This window comes from Anabrus simplex, chromosome 12 (assembly GCF_040414725.1).
Source record: "Anabrus simplex isolate iqAnaSimp1 chromosome 12, ASM4041472v1, whole genome shotgun sequence".
Taxonomy (NCBI): domain Eukaryota; kingdom Metazoa; phylum Arthropoda; class Insecta; order Orthoptera; family Tettigoniidae; genus Anabrus; species Anabrus simplex.
Genome location: NC_090276.1, coordinates 95,689,531 through 95,710,127, shown reverse-complemented (window position 1 = coordinate 95,710,127; position 20,597 = coordinate 95,689,531). Strand labels below are relative to the sequence as shown.

At 41.8% G+C, this 20,597-nt stretch overlaps 1 protein-coding gene across 1 annotated transcript; it reads right to left on the bottom strand.

Annotated features, from left to right (window-relative positions):
- Positions 1 to 9,887: 9,887 nt before the first annotated feature.
- On the bottom strand, positions 9,888 to 11,156 carry LOC137502812 (beta-1,4-glucuronyltransferase 1-like). Its single transcript, XM_068229825.1, has one exon. The coding sequence runs from the start codon at positions 11,154 to 11,156 to the stop codon at positions 9,888 to 9,890; it is 1,269 nt and encodes a 422-aa protein (XP_068085926.1).
- Between the last annotated feature and the right edge of the window lie 9,441 nt (positions 11,157 to 20,597).

Genomic DNA, 20,597 nt, shown 5'->3' with positions numbered 1-20,597 from the left:
CACTTTCAACATTTCCTTCTAGACTGATTCCCCTATTAAAGAATAACATTACATTTTCGGGCTTTCAGCATTAGTAAAGTAAGAAATCGAATTTCAGCACTAACATAAACATATAGGTAGCATTATAGTACTAGTCCGCTTCTGTGGTGTAGTGGTTAATGTGTGCCACTCCCGGAGGCCCGGTTTCGATTCCCGGCTCTGCCATGAAAGTTGAAAACAAATAGTACGAGGGCTGGAACGGGCTCTACTCAGCCTCGGAAGGTCAACTGAGTAGAACGGTTTCGAATCCCACCTCAGCCATCCTCGAAGTGGTTTTTCGTATTTTCCTACTTCTCCAGGCACCTAAGGCCACGGCCGTTTCCTTCCCTCTTCCTTGTCTATACCTTCCGATCCTCCCATCCTCCAACAAGGCCCCTGTCGAGCATAACAGGTGAGGCCGCCTGGGCGAGGTAATGGCCCTCCTCACCAGTTTCATCACCATACTCGAAGTCTCACGTTCCAGGACACTGCCCTTCAAGTGGTAGAGGTGAAATCCCTCGCAGAGTCCGAGAGAAAACCAACCCTGAAGGATAAACTGATTAAGAAAGAAAGAAAGAAAGAAGGAAAGAAAGAAAGATCATAGTACTATAGGGCTATAATCTATCATTCCCAAAAATATATATATATATGGTTGGGACAACTGGCCTACCCACTTCCGGGGCCCATGAAAGAGAATTAAATATCTTTGTGGAGGGAAAAAGTTAAACATGATAAAGATAAATATGACTTCATCTAGTTTTCACAAGTCGGGCTGAGTGGTTCAGACTGTTGAGGTGCTGGCCTTCTGACCCCAACTTGGCAGGTTCGATCCTGGTTCAGTCCGGTGGTAGTTGAAGGTGCTCAAATACGTCAGCCTCGTGTCGGTAGATTTACTGGCACGTAAAATAACTCCTGCAGGACTAAATTCCTGCACATCGGCGTCTCCGAAAATCGTAGAAGTAGTTAGCGGGGCGTGAAGTCAATAACATTAATTACATTTGGCTTTTAACAAGCTGAGCATATCAGGAAAGAAAAGTGTCCTGGTGATATTTTAGTCGCTCAATACAGGAATGTCTTTGGGTGCTGTGACTTTTACTTTTTTTTCTGTTTGCTTTACGTCACACCGTCACATATAGGTCTTATGGCGACGATGGGACAGGAAAGGCCTAGGAATGGGAACAAAGCGGCCGTGGCCTTAGGTACAGCCTCAGCATTTGCCTGGTGTGAAAATAGGAAACCACGGAAAACCATCTTCAGGGCTGCCGGCAGTGGGATTCAAAACCCACTATCTCCCGGATGCGAGCTCACAGCTGCGCGCTCCTAACCGCACGGCCAACTCGCGCGGTATTTTTACCCTTCGGTTTATTGACTTGGCTTGTATAACCTAAAACGTAGGCTAAGTAGGATAATATTTTAAACACCTACATCACTATTTTCACCTGTGTGCAATTATGTTATTTATTTCATTAATATTATGATAATTATTATAATTGAGCATTGTTAACTTATAAGACACCAACAGACAAGCATTGGTTTTGTGTAGAGTTATACATTTGTTAAATTCACGTTCTTTCCTTTCATGATGTACACGCCTATTCTTTGTTACATTATAGAGTATTTAGATATAGCCTAAATTTCTTTACCAATTAAGCTCTTCAATAAAGACATACATAACTGTCCCATGCCAAGATATATTGGTAGAATTAGAGCTGTCAAAATGGTTCATAACCCCTTTTATTTATTATCTTGACATGGATCACCCAAAACATAGGTTAGGTTTGGAGAATACTTTAATAATCAGCATTATTTAATGCACTGTTTATTACTTTCACATTCCAAGATGTAATTGAAGCGTTTAAATAAAGCATCATACATTAAAATTTAAAGTTTTACCACTAGAACCAGCTGACATGGAAAAGTGATTTGAAAATTCAAACAAATTCATCTTACGTTAAAATCTTCAAAAAAATAAACTGTAGACTTTTCCGATATCTCACCAGCATTTCTCCGGCTCGCCAAAATCCATTTCTCCCTAGTTTTAGCGTCTTTGGAACATTTATAAACAATTTGTTTGGTATGGTATGCGATGTGCTATTGCACATCGGAACTCTACACCATTTATAAGTTTTCTGCCTCACTGTCTGCGCAGGATTCATTTTAAGTCTAAAATATACCACTCAGATTATTATCCAATGTATAGACCTCGAATTTAACCATACTAGACACTAACATAAAGTAGAAATACGCGAAGTGTATCCTGCTTCTCACAGCACACTATGTGTTATTTCGTCTGCTAATTCAGTCAACCTGTACGATGACGTCAGACCAATGAGATCGCGTACTTGCGTGACGTGACATTTTCGTAGATTTTTATCATGTTTGGAGTTATTATTTGTACATTCTGATCACATTTTTGAATTCTGCATGAAATTTTAAATCAGATTAGCATATTTTTAATTAAAACCCCGGATCATGCATGTTCCCTTATCAACTTGCTTCCGCAGGGAGCGCTGATGTCAGCTCGTTGGTAAATACACTACTAGAGTATGTTTATTTCTACTTCATCGTATGACAACAATCTAACGAGGAATCAATAAAATGGCACTGTCGTGAGGTCCAAATTGTGTGGCGAGAAACTCAGTGACTTGGTTGCGCAGTTCGAAACCCACAGTCAGCAGATCTGAACATTGTTTTTCCTGGTTTAGCATTAGCACACCAGACAAATGCCGTGGCTATACTTTAATTAACACAACGATCGCTTCCCTGAATTCTAGTCCTAGCGGTTTCTATCGCGTTGTCGTCTCAAGCTGAGAATGCCCGTCCCCTGCTGCCATCCATGCAAAAAAGAAAAGGAGAGACATTTGTGCTAAGTAAGTTCTGGAACTTCTGAATATCATATCACATAGATTTATGAAATAAATTGCATCGCTCAAGATGTACCTCTCATTTAAAGAACACGATTATAGTAAGACGATGTGTGTGCGTGAGCTCGCAGCTCGTCGCCTTTCTCCAAAGTCTTCCCAGCCCAAACTTTTTCGTAACGCTGGTCGTTTGTCGGAATAACCCAGAACAAATGGAGCTGCTTTCCTGCCAGAGGTAAAGTTGGTCATCAGCTTCTCGGAAACGGTTGACTTTAGAGCCTTTTCAACGGTCCGGTCTTTCTATGACAAGTTCTATATTTGATGCGCCCCCTCACATCCTGTCCGATTGCTGACCCGTAGAACACTACGTACACTCTACGGAATTTACAAGTTGCACAGGTTGGCCCATTATATTAAAAGAGCAAACCCGCCCGTCCATTGCACTGGGCCGATCTGCTTCATCTTTTGTTTTATTCTCTCCGGAATTACCTGCCGGTGAATCATTGGACACTGATAGTTCTCTAAGATCATCCAACTTTGTGTAATCATAAAATCAGATCATTAAATGATCACTCCAGTAATTGCAGGCGAAGGCTTACCCTAACCCGCAATACATTCTCTACTTATCAGGTTGCTAAGCGACTAGCACTTTCATTAATATTCTGATGTATATGATTTTAATTTCACACAATGTGCATAAGCAGAGAACATAATCTTAAATCTTAAGCACTTTCACAGAATTTTGTGAGACATTTTTCTGCGCTTGCATCTCATTAGGTGGTATTTGTCACATGGGTTACCACGAACTTTGCATGGTTTATGGTAGATGTGCAGATACGGTGGTGAATACCATGAATCACAATACGCATCATGATGTGCCTCAATGTATAATCCATTCTTTATTGATCATAGCGTCTGAAGCGTAAAATTCAGAAAATATGTCCTCTTATTTTTCCTTGCATTCCTCGGGATAGACTCTGATATGCTTCTGTTGATGGCAGGAATAGGTCATATCTCAAATCTTCAATGTAGAACGATTCTCTGGCGAGAACATATGCCAGGAGTGAGAGTGTATACTTTGAAATACACAAGGCCTTTTTCAGGAATCTTGCTTTTAATTTTTCGATTTCCTTGAGGTTCTTCTTTTCGAGTTGGTCGCAGATTAATGCCAAACCATACGTCAGTATTGGGGTGATTTGTAACTTAAAATTTTTAACGCAGTATTTAATGATAACCTTCGTAAATGTGACCATAGTTGATTTTCATCCTTAGCAGTGTCATAGCATGCAGCCACGTTCGATTACTACCTGTCAAGCCAGAGACGATACAAGAATACTATTCTCTGCTAGATACTCTTTGAATCTCCGACCTTCCCCAGCTTCTGAATGTCCTCAACAGATGGCAGAACGTGCTGCTAAGAGAAACAGACGGGAAGGTATCAAGTCAACTGACCAGCACAGGAACCAGTAATCAGCGACGGCACTATCTCGAATGGTCCAAGCACAGAGAATATTGTATAGAAGGAAATGTTAGAAATTACATCAGTTCTTATGTACGGAGCAGCTCGGGTCCACTAGTCTATATCCGTTCGTCTCTTTTACTGGACGGATCTGCTTCATTTTTGTTTTATTTTCACCGGAATTACCTGCCGGTGAATCATGAGATATTGATAGATCTCTAAGTTCAGGCAACTTTTAGTAATTATAAAATCATATCATTAAATTATCACTCCAATAATTATAGGCGAAGGCTTTCCCTAGCGTGTTGCTAAGCGACTAACACTTTCGTTATATTCAGTTATAATGTGATTTTCATCCTTAGTAACGTCATTGCATGCAGCCATGTTTGATTACTACCTGTCAAGCCAGAGAGTATACAGTTGCTCTCTTCACGTAAGAATACTGTTCCGTGCTAGATACTCTTTGGTTCTCTAACCTCTCACAGCTTCCAGATATATTCAACAGATAGCAGAACGTTCCTAATAACTTCCATGCTGCTAAGAGAAAAAAGTCTACATACAAACAGACCCAATGACATACATTATCTGGGAACACCTATCGACGGATAACCTAGCTACACTAGAAAACTTAAATAATTCCTCTGCCTGGCAAAAAAAGCGCTCCTTAGAGGCTAAGCTATGAGCTCACAAGACAACCGTTCTATATAGAACTGCGATTACGACACAACACCAAGCTTTGCATCAAAAACTGCAAGATAAAAAAAACGAATATATGGATAGCAGACGCTTCTTAAATGGCAGGCTGCAGCACGGGTCATCAGGTGTGATAACTCGCGAAACAGCGGCAAGTATTTAACAAGTTTGATTGCCTTTCAACATTTCAGCTTAAAAAGGTTCAGTATACTTGTACTGCGGGTCATTATCAAGGATTGATAAAGGACGCCGGCCAAAATAAAATATGGAATGACGTATGGCTTTCAGTGCCGGGAGTGTCCGAGGACAAGTTCGCCTCGCCAGGTGCATATGTGTAGATAGGACGCTCGTAGGCGACATCCGCGTCATGATCAGGTGACGAAGACGACACATACATCCAGCCCCGTGCTAGCGGAATTAAACAATTATGGTTAAAATTACCGATCCTGCCACCAATCGAACCCGGGACCCCTGTGTCCAAAGGCCAGCACGCTAACCATTTAGCCATGAAACCAGACAAATACAACATAGAACCTATGAATAACTTAATAAAAGGTAGTGCATTATGTTGTCAAGTTTTATGAACAAGTGGATTACTCGTTATTGAAAAATAATATTTAATGGGTTTTATTTGAGGTCTTGAACTACCAACCAGGAACCACTCAGATGTTCGTACTTACATTTAATTGGTTACATTTTTCAATAACGACAGAACTGTAATCTGTAACCGATACTGAATCTCGTTATTCAATTACAACACAGACAAATATACTAATTCAAATAAATTGATAAATATCAAACCGTACAGGTCAAAAAGCTATTCAAAGAGAGCTCGTTCCAAACTGAGTACACAAACTTCTTATACAACGGTTAAATATTCTGCAAAATATGATCTCGCATTCTGAGTAAGGCTCTACCATGAATGCCCTAGCAAACCTTTTTCCGTTTTCCTTGACGATGTTTGAGTGGCCCTTTAGGTATTTTGGGCGATATTAAATTGACAGGGCTTGTTGGTGTCATCCAGGGTAACAAGCGACCCTGCTCGGTAGCAGTGAGCCGTCCCTTGCTTCCAAAGCATGTCCAAGTGACTTATGCCGCTTTACCACGTTCAGATCTGTACACTAGCTGGCAACGTGTCTTTGAGTTAGCGGATTTTCCTTCAGGACAGCAGCCTTTATCTTCTTAATGACGTCCGGATTTCTAGATGGACCAACTCTCTTTAGCGGCAGTTTTTTCGAAGTTATTGTTTCTGGCGGGAAACCGTTACCTACAGAGGACGTATTAGTGTTGTACAGTCCTCGATAATGAGAAGTTAGCCTCGCCACTTCTCTAAACCACACTGAATAGACAGAACATGCAGCTGCTTCCAGGAGACACACGTCCCTCCTACAAAACCGAGCAGCAGAGTGACATCAAGGACCCTAGAGCGATGTTCTTCATTTTTATTTTATTCTCTTCGGAATGATCTACCAGTGAATTATCACACATTGAAAGGTCTCTAAGTCCAGCCAACTTCGACTAATCATAAAACCAAATCATTAAATGATCGCTCCAATAATTGCAGGCGAAGGCTTACCCTAACCCGCATTAGGAGCTTGTTATTCTGATATATGTGACTTTTCCTCCTTAGTAATGTGATTGCATGCAGCTAAGTTTAATTATTACCTGTCAAGACAGAGTATACGCTTCTCTGATCATATATATGTATATACTCTTTGATTGTCTGACTTTGTCCAGCTTCTAAATGCACTCAACAGATGGCAGAACTTACCTGCTGCAGAGCCACGGCCACTATCTCCAGCTGTGTTGTGAACTACATTGCCGGTATTCAATGTTCAGGGCAAGCTTATCCGAGCTATTCGTAACAAATGCTGGGGGTCCTTCAGTGTCCACTCCTCAGCCTCGTTATGAGGAAGAAACAATAATATTTATAAATTAAATGGGGCCGACGGTATTTTCATCAGCGGCCTCCCTGGATGTGTTAAATGTCTCCTATGTGCTCGTGACAAGGGGACCCGGACCCTAGAAATGATGAAATTTTCGATTTTAAGTTTATTGTGGACAAAAATACTACAGCTTTTCCTCTTTAAAATGACATATCAATCTTCCCAGTAGCTCAATTCCAAGTATTTAAAAAAAAAATTAAATAATGTGTTGTAGTGGGCGTGTCACCACATATAATTTCCATGGATACGTATTCAGTGAAAATATTCTTATTCATACCTCTGTCTTTCCAAAGTGATTGTATTATGTATGTAGGACATGTTTCTTGTGTTGGCTACATGATTTGATAGGCAATTGTTTTATAGCATTGCTTTATTCCTTGGATATTCTTGTTTACATTGAGTAATTTGGTGGTTATTGCAAGTATTGTGCTACTTTTCTGTTGTGTAACTGGAACTTATCAAACATGCCTCGATTTAGTAATAGAGCTTATAAGAAAAAGAAGCCTCCTGGGAGGTACACTAGTGGAACTGTGACAATTTATCATACCGTAGGTAATAATTCTGAAAATAGTGAGGTTATGCATGAAGTGTTATCGACTCCGGTGCCTAGCACAAGCAAGAAGTTATATGGATCAACTGAAAAATATTCCAGTTTATTGGAACAGTGCAGTGAGGATAATGTGAATGAATAATAAACATTTCATTAATTACTCTCAAAGGCGATAGAGAATTCAGTACTATGTAAGAAATGTTTCAAAATGAGTATGTCACTGACTGTCAAGCGTCACAAAGGACTTGCTGCAGAAATCTGTCTCCATTGTACTGACTGTCATCACAGTGTTTCATTTTGGAGTTCAGAACATGTACAAATAGGCCAAGATGAAACTGGTAGTGAGGAAAGCACGTACTATGATGTAAATATTAGATGTGTTTATGCTCTGAGGTAAATCGGTAAGGGCTCAACTGCAGGTCAAATGTTTTGCGGTGTAATGAACCTACCACCACCACCAAGGAAATTCTCAAAATATAACTTTGTTGTTGGATCCTGTGTTGAAGATATTGCCTAAGAATCCATGAAAGAAGCAGTGGGAGAGGCTGTGGAACTAAATAAAGAAAACCCTGATGCTCAGAATCCTCGGGACCTGACTGTCGCACTAGACGGTACTTGGCAGAAACGTGGTCACACTTCACAAAATGGGGTGATGACGGCGACAAGTGTTGATACTGGAAAGGTCATAGATGTTGTAATTAAATCTAAGCACTGTAGGTGTCCTAAAAGACTAAAGGATGAGCATGAAGACATGTGTCGAAAGAATTACAGTGGATCTAGTGGAGGCATGGAAGTTGCTGGTGTGAAAGATATTTTCAGTCGCTCTCTCCAGTGGTACAATGTCAGATACGTACAGTTCGTGGGTGAAGGTGATTCCAAGTCATTTGCTGCTGTATCTGCGTTGAAACCTTATGGAAATGATGTCACCATTACTAAACAGGAGTGCATAGGGCACGTTCAGAAACGTATGGGAGCAAGATTGCGTCGACTGAAGACCACAATGAAGGGCCAGATACTAAGTGATGGAAAACTTTTGGGTGGAGCTAAAAGATTGACAGATGAGACAATCAACAGACTGCAGAGAGACTATGGACTGGCGATAAGGCAAAATACCCACTGTGTTGAGGCAATAAAGAAAGCTGTAATGGCATTGTTCTACCACACCCTATCGACTGACGAGAAACAAGTACATGGACTATGCCCAAAGGGACCCAATTCCTGGTGCAAGTACAACAAATATCAGGGATCTGAACGTGTATACACGCATCATCATAGTCTACCAGAAGCTGTCATGAAGACTATAAAGCCAATTTTCCGCGATCTTTCCACAACTGAACTCTTGAAGAAATGTCTCCATGGACGTACGCAAAATCAAAATGAAAGTGTGAATAATGTCATTTGGACCAGAATCCCAAAAAATGTGTTTGTGGAAATATTTACTCTTTATTTTGGTGCATATGATGCCGTTGCTACATATAGCAAAGGTAACATTGTAAAGTGTGATGTACTGCAGAAGTTGGGAGTGACGCCCGGGAAGTACATGGTCCGTGCTATGATGTCGATGGACAATGAAAGGAAACGGAATGCTGAAAGGAAAGAAAAGGAGTGTGAGAGGCAAGCCAGACAAACAATGAAAGCTGTTAAAAGAAGGCTAGATGACGAAATGTCTAGTGACAGTGAAAACCCCTCTTATGGTGCTGGACTCCACTAGAAAGCTAATTAAAACTTTGAACCTCGTTTCCCACAAGTTTACTTTTTTTGGCACATAAGGAACATTTTCTCCTAAACTATTGCAGATACAAACCTCAAATTTTCAGGGATTATAAACAATAACAATATACACCTTTTATCGTAGCCTTATTGTTCTACTTAATTGATTATGCATTTTATGTCAAAGAAACTATGTCAAAAAATGTGCCGATTATTTTCAGTAACAAAATTATTAGTATCTTTCCAGAAAATAGAAATAAATTAATATCCCTATGATACATGATGTTAAATAAGTGTATTGTGCTGCTGTAAAAGTTTCATCATTCTGGTGTTAATAGTTTAGAAGGAAATGTTCCTTACATTTAACATTGGCGGTATAGGAAGGTCCGGGTCCCCTTATCCACTATAGATTATAATTTATTTTGGAGCCAAGATAAGGAACTAAAGTAGGTGCCGAAGTCATTCACTAGGAAGAACACCTGAGGTGCAAGTGCTTAGCAAGGCGTCCGTCATGCCACTTCACAAGACGAGTCATGTTCATATTTACAATCAATAGAAAATAGTTTGGAAAACGGTAGAAAATTAAAGATGCTCAATTTCTAAGCAAAATCGTAGTCTAGATAATCCGTACTTGGGGCTGCTTACTCACCCTACTGCCTCCTCCTCAGCTCGAACTTGGCGTTCGGGACGGGGTATCGACTCAGCATGTTGATGGGGTCCTTGTCGTACTTGACGGCCATCTCGCGAATGAAGCCTCTCAGACGCAGCCCGTTCTTCTTGGCCTGTGTTGACCTCCAGGGGGGCCGCTGTTTGAGGAACTGGAAGCCCCAGTGCACGAGGAACGCGTTGTTTAACACCTTGAACGTCCAGCCCGCCAGATACATCTCGTACACCTGCGAGTTTCTCGTGTTCCCGAAACCCACGAAGCGCTCGTCGAACGGGGGCACTTCGCGGGGTGCGATGAACATCGGCTCGTACCAGAAGTCGTACTTTTTCACGGTGTGCGATACTTTCATGACAGCAAGTTCCGGTTGACGTTCCCAGACACCGAGTTTCGATAGTCCCTGGTTCGGTCTGAACACTGCCATATGGAAAGGTCGCGCGCTTCCGTTGCGAACTAACTCGAGGAGGGCCGTTTTGTTGGGTGGAGGTGACGGCACAGATACGTTCACCTCATACACGGGAACCACGTACGCGCACTTGACACACGCCTGCTGCTCTGGTTCTTCCAAGAATACCTTCAACTGCGTCTCCAGTTTGCTCCATGTTACGAACATGTCCACATCTGGACACATAATGAATTCACTAGGACAGGTATTTCTAGCTGTGTTCCGCAATATATTTTGCGGATATTCTAGTTTTTCACGCCACGACTTCATCATTTTTTCCGGTCTTTGAGAAAGTAATTCTTTGAGATACTGTTTATACTGCTTGGCACAGTTGACAATGGTCCTGTTCGCATCATCAGCTGGCGACAGTCGTGGTGGTCTCTTCACGGGATACACGAAATGGAAGCTCACTTGCTTGAGTACAGCGGGGAAGCATGTACGGAGGTAGTGGACGTAAGTCTTCGTGAACTGGAACTCAACATCTGGAGTAAATATGGCGGCTGAAACAGGCCCATCCCACGAGTTGGTGATGTTCACCAGCCAATGGAGGTGATCCAGGGACGCTTGTGTTGCTAGACATACTGTTCGAGTGGACAGCGAGGTCCAGTCCCGAGCAGTCACTGCGAATAAGTGTTTCTTGTACTGCTGACTTGCATCCCTCTCGGCCATGCTGATGTGGAAGCCGTCGTGTCTGCTCTCGTAGTGAATGAGGATGAACCCCCATCGCTGCTCGGTGTAGTACAGAAGTGTGAGCAGCGCGGCAGCTAGCACACAAGTTAGCAGCAGTCTGGGCACCGTCCTCTTCATCATAGTTTAGAGCTCGGAACGAAATGACCCACACACCGTAACTGCAGTAGTGTGCATCTGTAATAAATCTCTAAGGTCTGAAATGTCCTTGATGATAAGATTATGTGTGGCAGTATAATTGAGCTCTAGCGCTCGACTTGTTGATGTAGTGACCGGCCGGGAATCGAATCCTGGGCCGAGCCCTTACAAACTGATAACTTTCACCAGGACTGGATTTCTCAACGGACCAGGGCGCAAAGTTCATAAAAATGTAATAATAATTTACTTGTGCTGCCCCATAAAGCATTTATGTTAATTTATCTTTAACTAAAATTAAATGGTCACTGCATCGTATAAATAAATAATTACCAGCATCATATTACTTGGAGGTCTTTAGGTATTTTACAGTTATAATTTCGAACACCGGCAGAGATAGTTTGTACCATTTTCATCAAAACGTCTGCTGTTTCAATCTGTTTCAGCTTCTCCAAGTCCATGAGGTAATTTAATATTCATGTTTCAATTAATGGTTTTATGTACATTTATAGCTAAAATGAAAAATACGTTTTCATCAATTCACTTCATTAACCAAATTTACAAATTTGTTGCTTTTTTAAGCGGAAGTACACATGTACAACCATCCTCTATTAACATTAATGGTGGTGGTAATTATTATTTTAAGAGAAAGTACTACTAGGCAACCATTCTCTAATGTAACACTTAACAGAGAGAAAAAGTGAAAGGGCTGCGACACTTCGAAAAATGAAGGTATCGGCCGAAGAATGACACGACGGGCGTGAAAATAGAAGGCTTCCTAGGATTCGCAAAGCTAATACCGTCGGGGATGGAAAGGAGCAAGAGTTGACCAAGTGAGGTTGAGTGTGAGAAGCAATGTCAGGACTCAGGTAAGAATCCTGTGGTCGCGAACCGATTGTCCAACGTTACTTTTTGAAGCTGTTTTACGACGCATCGACTCAGATAGGTCTTATGGTGACGATGGGACAGGAAAGGGCGAGGAGTGAGAAAGTATTACCCCTGCATTTGCCTGGTGTGAAAATGGGAATCCACGGAAAATCATCTCCAGGGCTGCCAACAATAGGGCTCGAACCCACTATCTCCCGAATACGGGATACTGGCTGCAGTCAAGCGACTGCACATCGAGCTCGGTAGGTCCAATTTTCAGAGCCCCATTTAGCCGCCTCTTACGACAGCTGGCAGCCTGGCAGCTATGCTACGAGTGCCGTGGCAAGGAATAGCGCGGATTTAAGCGATGAACGTTAATGGCTAATAAAGATGCAAGTTTGTAAACATGTTAGTTAGAAGTGATGTGTCCAATTCAGTAAATACGTGGACAGGTCGGCAGGTGATCGGAAGTCAAGCGTAATTTATAGCAGACACTCGTAAAGATAAGACGGAAAGGCCATGTATTATGAATGGCGGCGTCGCACGCTAGCGAGGGCTTTAATTCGAAATTATGAACTGCCAGTACTCGCCCGGATCCACAGGGTGAGCTTCTCCTGTCATCACATACGAGGATTGGGGGCGACAACAAAATGTACCGTACCCGGGTTTGTGGGGTGATAAAAACATCGAAACTGATGCTCTCTGAGTGAATTTCGACAGAGAGGTAAAGCTTGACAACTTTAGTGCGGTAATAATAACTTCTTGTTGAGATTTTGATTCAGTGTGATACAATATTACACATGGATTACGTGAAGTCATTTGACTACACACTAACTGCTGCTAGGTGGTGGTGGTGATTATTGTTTTAAGAGGAAGTACAACTGGGCAACCATCCTCTATATAACACTAATCAGAGAGAAAAATGGAAGGGGTCCGACACTTCGAAAAATGAAGATATCAGCCAAAGGAAGACAAGGGCCACGAAGGGCGTGAAAATGAAAGACTCCCTAGCCCTCGCAAACCTAATAGCGTCGGGGTCGGAAAAGAACAAGAGTTGACCAAGGGAGGTCGAACAGGATAGATGAAAGTGAGGAGCCGGGCACAAGTAAGTGGAAGCAATGCCAGGACTCAGCTGAGGGCCCCGTGGTCGCCAACCCACGCTCCAAAGTTCAGAGCCCCTGGGGCATAACTGCTGCTACCCTTCCTCACTACTTGCCAAGTCATTTAGCCGCAACGAACGACATATTGTGCGTATTTCCGCCAATTATTTTGTTAATAAAGAAAAAAAACAGCAGATAAGACAACAGGGCTTGTACAAATTGCCTCTTTTTAATGATTCCTAGTTTGAGCCTGCTAAAATGGAATAAATATGTTTGGTTTTTTGTTTCTTTCCCCACAGACTGCCCCCCCCCCCCCCCACTATCGTCACCCTGCTTAATCGCCACTACACAATCCATCAGTTGGAGAAGAGATTCTCACTGGGACTACGTGTAAGCAGGGTGGGTTCCTGCTTCACACAATTTGCCGACCTCCGAATATTTCAAACAAGCCTCGTACCTCTGGCAGTAACGGAATCCCACTTCCAAGGACCCCTTGAATACAACTTGGCGAACGAAATCGGATTCCATGGAAACTCTCGATATGAATAGGGCTATGGGAGAAAGGAAGTAGAAATGGCTGAGTCAGCAAAGAGGATGCATCTGGATGTGTTAGGAGTTAATGATATTCCGGTAATGGAAGATAACGAGGAAATGATAGGAGATTATAAAGTATTCTTAACAGATGATAAGAAAGGAAGGGCAAAGTGTAAGGAATACTATTGCACACAACATAGTTTCTGTTACGCACGTAAACGACCGAATGATGTAGATAGATTTAGGAGGTGGGGGAATTAGGGCGACTATTTTCTCAGTGTATTCACCACGTGAGGGAAGAGATGAGGATGAAGCTGACAAGTTTTATGAAGCATTGACTGACATCCAAGTCAGGGTCAACATTAACATTTCAATTCGAGAGTGTGAAATAAAACTGAATGATACGAGAAGATAATGGTTAAATGTGGGAACAATATGGAGGCTAAAAGTAATAAAAAGCGTTTAGTGGACTAGTATGGGGATTAGCGGTTATGAATACATAAGGGTACACATGGGACATCCACAACATCGATACTAATGAAGTAATTGTTTTAAGAACAAATACGATACTAAAACTATCCTCTTTCATCACTACAGGTGATGTTTTAACATAAAGGAAACTATTAATTCTAGCGTCACAGTTTGGCGTCATTTACAATAATTACTTGATTCTACTTCATATATTGGTAATAACATTAATTCATACTTCACTGAAAATGCAGGTAAATGGGTGCTAAACGTCACGAAAGTAACTCAAATGTTTATAATAATTACGGTATTATAGTGATAACGAGTCGGACGATAAGACCATTAACATAGGTAGTTAAAAATTAAATTTTAGACGCCTTTCCCTAAACTACCATTCCACCCAGGGTGAATAAAATTACTGCCCGGCTTAACATATCGATTTTCATTCAATTCTGTTTACCTATCTTCTTATGGCTCGGCGTTGATATGGACTTAGCAACAAAAATTCAAGTTCATGAATATCTCTGTTATCATAGCCGATACTATAAAAATGTGTAAGAGATAAATGATACGAAATTTAATACTATAGACTGTAACTTCAGTTATGTATTATTCATCGATAGAACCACTAATAACATCAATATTTGAGAGTTAAATTTTAGGCTTTCTCCTAAACTACCATTTCACACAGTGTGAACAAAATTATTTATGGCCTAGATTGTTGCGACTTTACATGTCATTAAATTCTCTTGGCGTGTTTTCTCGTGATGCGCGTACAGACAGACAGACAGACAGACAGACAGACAGACAGACAGACAGACAGACAGACAGACAGATAGACAGACAGGCAGACAGACAGACGGACAGACAGACAGACAGACAGACAGACAGACAGACAGACAGACAGACAGACAGACAGACAGCAATTAAAAAGTGCATTTTCTGGTCACGTCGCGCATTCCTATCTACGAAATGTCACTGTAAAATTTGTCACAAATGGAACATAATAATTGCTCTTACACAGTTGAAGAAATATTTTATTTTTGGAGAATATTATGTATACCTACTTTACTACTTTACAAGTACCTTTGGTGCTACGCTCACAGTAACACACGTATGTCTTTGTTTGTCTTACACTTTCAACAATTTCGTGTGTGATATCTGTGTTCACTGAAGTTCTTTGCTTTCGTTTCATTCCTTCAGTTGTCAATGACATCATTTCCTGAATTGTATCGCGATATGCAAGATTTAATAGGAGACAAAAAGCTATGGCCAATGTACATAAGAAGAATTCTGTGGACTAGTGATTTATTGGTCCAGGGATCGAGCTATTTTTCTTTCAACAGAAATCATTTTTGTGGTACTTACGATATTTCTCTGTATTGTACAGCACCAAGTTGTTGAATGCGTCCTTAGTTGTTTCAGCCACATCACTATAACATGGTCATTTGCCTCATTGAAGAACGAAATAACATCGTGAATGCTATTGACCTCCATTTTGCTGTTTCAACTGGACGCTCTAGTCATATGGACAAAGATAATGAGAGTCCACAGACATAGCACTCCCATTCCTCGGTGCTAGCCCTGGACCTGAAGAAATTAACAAAAGACGGCACCGGCAGCGAAATACGACATAAAGGTGCCCTGTATACAGGCCTTAAGCATGTACTCATATTTCTCTAATAACGACGGTATTTCTTAATTTACCGCAGGTTTTTCACTTCATTTAAATAAAAGCAATTATTATGTTCCATTTGTGACAAAATTTACAGTGACATTTCGTACACAGGAATGAGCGATGTAACCGCATTTTCTTGTTACTGTGGACACGGGAAGTAGTATAATTGGATGGTTCGGCCGCCACCACCTACTCCGGGCTCCCAGGGGTCCCTCCACCACCCGCAAGAAATTCGAATTTTGGCGGGAAATTTGAATTTTGGCGGGAAATTTGAATTTTAGCGCGAGATTTGAATTTGTAAACAAAGCCACGTGCTTTTTGACAGTTGTCATCGACAACAACGCATCGCTAACCTCACTGCTGCCATCTTGATGGGCCTAAACCTCAGTGGTACCAACTTAACCTAACTAGCGCGAGGTAAACAAATCCACGTGTTTTTTGACAGCCACGTGCTTTTTGACAGACAACAACGCATCGCTAACCTCACTGTTGCCATCTTGACGGGTCTAAACCTCAGTAGTACCAACTTAACCTCACAAGCGCGAGATAAACAAAGCCACGTGCTTTTTTGACAGCTGTCATCCGCCATCTTTAAACTATAGAGCACCGTGCTGCCCTCTTTATCGCAGTAGCCGCAAATTCGTCACCTGTCATCGGCAGTGCTGCCATCTTGGCGGGCCTAAACTTTAGTGCTACCAACTTAACCTCACTAGCGTGAGATAAACAAAGCCACGTGAATTTTTTGACAGCTCTCACCAGCCATCTTTAATCTATAGAGCACAGTGCTGCCCTCTTTAGCTACTTACTTTTGAAATGTGGTGGCGGATAATTTGAAAACTGCTTTTTTGACAGCAGCCATCTTTAAGCACCATGCTGCCCTCTTTAGCTACTTACCTTTGAAATGTGGTGGCGGTAAATTCCACGTGCTTTACAAACCTATATGCTTTTCTGACAGCTGTCATCCGCCATCCTTAATCCAGAGAGAACAGTGCTGCAGTCTTTAGTTGAAATGTGGTGGCGGCAAATTCCACGTGCTCTTGTTTGGAAACAAATCAACATGCTTTTTTGACAGCTGTCATCCGCCATCTTTAATCAAGGGAGCACCGTGCTGCCCTCTTTAGCTACTTACCTTTGAAATGTGGTGGTGGTAAATTCTACGCGCTGTTGTTTGGAAACAAACCCATGTGCTTTTCTGACAGCTGTCAACTGCCATCTTTGATCCAGAGAGCACCGTGCTGCCCTCTCCAGCTAGATACCTATGGTGGCAGGCAATTCCACGTGACAGCAGGCATCTTTAATCAAGAAAGCACCGTGCTGCCCTCTTTGTGCCGGTGGCAAATTCCACATGCTTTACAAAGTCACGTGCTTTTTGACAGCTGTCATCCGCCATCTTGCATCACAAACCTCAGTGCTGTACTCTTTAGCTAGATACCTTTGAAATGTGGTGGCGGCAAATTCCACGTGCTCTTGTTTGGAAACAAAGCCACGTGCTTTTTTGACAGCTGTCATCCGCCATCTTTAATCAATAGAGCACTGTGCTGCTATCATGCGGGTAATTTCGTCAGCTGTCATCCGCCATCTTTAATCCACAGAGCACCGTGCTGCTCTCTGTAGTAGCGGGCAATTTGAAAATTCTGTTAGCTGTCATCCGCCATCTTTAATCAAGAGAGCACCGTGCTGCCCTCATGCGGGACAATTTCGTTAGCTGTCATCCGCCATCTTTTAATTAACAGAGCACCGTGCTTCCATCTTTGTGTTGGCATCTTTATTCTTTGACATGTGGTGGCGGCAAATTCTACATCCACAATCTGAGAGCACCGTGACGTACTCTTCGTTGTGGCGGACAATTTAAAAAGAACATGTCAAGGAATACCTTTGTTCTAAAAGAAAACAAGACTACGGTTCTGAACGGCTTGCGTAAGATAGCGATTGTTATAACCTCCTTTTCCCTGCTCTGTTAAGGCATAGCTTTATCGAATACTTGAAGATTATATTACAAAATAAGTGATTAAGAATATAATCGATACAACATTTATGATCAGAACATTGAATGATGTGTTTGGGGTGCACCTTCGTTCTAAGAGAATCGAACCCGAGACTGCTGGGTGAGAGGCAAGCACACTAAACCAAACCATAGGAGCCGGCAATTCTCTTTCTATATAATAATATCGTGTGGCTATTTCTAGCCAAGTGCAGTCTAAAAATAAATCCTAGTCTTGTTACATCAGGAAGGGTAACTGGCTAAATCCTGGTCTTTCAGCGTCAGGAAGGGCAACCGGCCGTGAAACAGATTCTTGCGATTTAAACTCTTGCGTCAGGAGGGGGTACTCGGCTGTAAAACATATTTTTAATCCCAAGAGAATCGAACCCGAGACTGCCGGGTGAGAGGCAAGCACACTAAACCAAACTGTAGGAGCCGGTAATCCTCTTTCTATATAATAATTTCGTGTGGTTATTTCTAGCCAAGTGCAGTCTAAAAAAAAATCCTAGTCTTGTTACATCAGGAAGGGTAACTGGCTAAATCCTGGTCTTTCAGCGTCAGGAAGGGCAACCGGCCGTAAAACAGATTCTTGCGTCAGGAAGAGCATCTGACCGTAAAATAGGTTCTTACAATTTAAAATCTCATGTAAAAACAGGAGGAGAGCAGCGGCTAGCTGCTTCCTAGTGCATTTCAGGTGTTATGCATTACGAGTAGCTATGTACTAGCACCGGATTTAGAATAAGCAGATTCTAGAACGAGAAAAAATATCTGGGATGTGTTTTTGAAGCATGCCTACACACTCGCGCGCGCAAGCTGCATCCGGCTAGCCAGCTCCTACCTGGAATGCGTTTGCCTCAGCAGAGTACGAAGTCCGCTGTACGCGTAAATTTCGCATTAAAATTATTAGCAGCTTCTCGAGCTGAGCTCAACCCCCCCCCCCCCCCCCGTTTAATCATAGTACAAATACGTCTGCTTGTAGAACTTGTATATTTCGGTAACTCAGCGTTTCGTGTTGTTGCTAACAGGCAGGGGGTACTGTGGATGTAGACTTAGCTTAGTAAAACTCACGACAATGTCCGACCTCAGTAGGTTGAAACTTGGTTTCTTCCGAACATTGCAACTTTAGTCTATTGATAAATAGTTGTTCTCTTCAATCCAAATGCTATAGAAGAGGTCAATCTTATAATTTCAAACTTACAACCATGTCCGACTTCTATAGGTTGAAACTGGGTTTCTTCCGAACATCGTAACATTTAGCTAATTTCTATTGATGAATAGTTGTTCTCTTCAATCCGCATGCTGTAGGAGAGGAAACTCACAACTATGTCCGTCCTCTGTAGGTTAAAACTTGGTTTCTTCTAAACATCGCAACTCTAGGCTAGCTGACTCGCGCTTTGGTTGTTTAGCACTCTAGGATTAGAAGGTGTGGACATGGTAGAGGTCAATCTTATAATTTCAAACTTACAACCATGTCCGACTTCTATGTGTTGAAACTGGGTTTCTTCCGAACATCGTAACATTTAGCTAATTTCTATTGATGAATAGTTGTTCTCTTCAATCCGCATGCTGTAGGAGAGGAACTCACAACTATGTCCGTCCTCTAGGTTAAAACTTGGTTTCTTCTAAACATCGCAACTCTAGGCTAGCTGACTCGCGCTTTGGTTTTTTAGCACTCTAGGATTACAAGGTGTAGACATGGTAGAGGTTAATCTTGTAATTTCAAACTTACAACCATGTCCGACTTCTATAGGTTGAAACTGGGTTTCTTCCGAACATCGTAACATTTAGCTAATTTCTATTGATGAATAGTTGTTCTCTTCAATCCGCATGCTGTAGGAGAGGAAACTCACATCTATGTCCGTCCTCTATAGGTTAAAACTTGGTTTCTTCTAAACATCGCAACTCTAGGCTAGCTGACTCGCGCTTTGGTTTTTTAGCACTCTAGGATTAGAAGGTGTAGACATGGCAGAGGTTAATCTTGTAATTTCAAACTGACAACCTCGTCTGACCTCTATATGTTGAAACTTAGTTTTTTCCTCAAACATTGCAATCACGTGCTAACTTTCCAAGGCTCGATCCACTGCAGAACTCAAATTCTGACACCTCGTCATCAACAGCAGGTTCGATCCCGGCTTAAATACGTCAGCCTGCAGAACTCATCGTAAGACCCTCAGGAGAGCTCTTGTTGCATAAACATTTCGTTCTAACTGTACTGCAAACGTCTGCAATTCTTGATATCCGCTTGGTAACAAGGAGCATATTTGCTCGCTGCAGTCTGCGTGAAGCGCTCACAGTTCTCAGTATGCGTTTATTACGTGCACAACCCCGTCTAAGTACTGTCTGCTGTGAATATTATTCTTCAGCCTTCAACTTAAGGTATGCCTGAACTGTTAGTTACTGTTTGCAAAGCAACTTCTACGCTAGGTAATAAACATCCACATTCATATATATTTTCTTTTCTTTTAGGCACCGTTCGAGTTACAGGCTTGAAGGTACGCATTTTATTCATCCGAGTAACAGTTTGCAGCGCGTGCATTTTAAGGTATGTTTCGAACGTTTTCTATCGATCTTATATGTTTACGTTCTTTTTAGCATTATAAGATAGGAGAATTAGAAGGCATAGACATAGAAGAGGTTAATCTTGTAATTTCAAACTTACTACAATGTCTGACCTTAATAGGCTGAAACTTGGTTTCTTCTGCACGTTGCAACTCTAGGCTAGCTGACTTGTCCTTTCGATATCCTATTATCACATTTGCTTTTACGCTAGGCAATAAAGGTCTTTGAGTTAAAGATAGCTA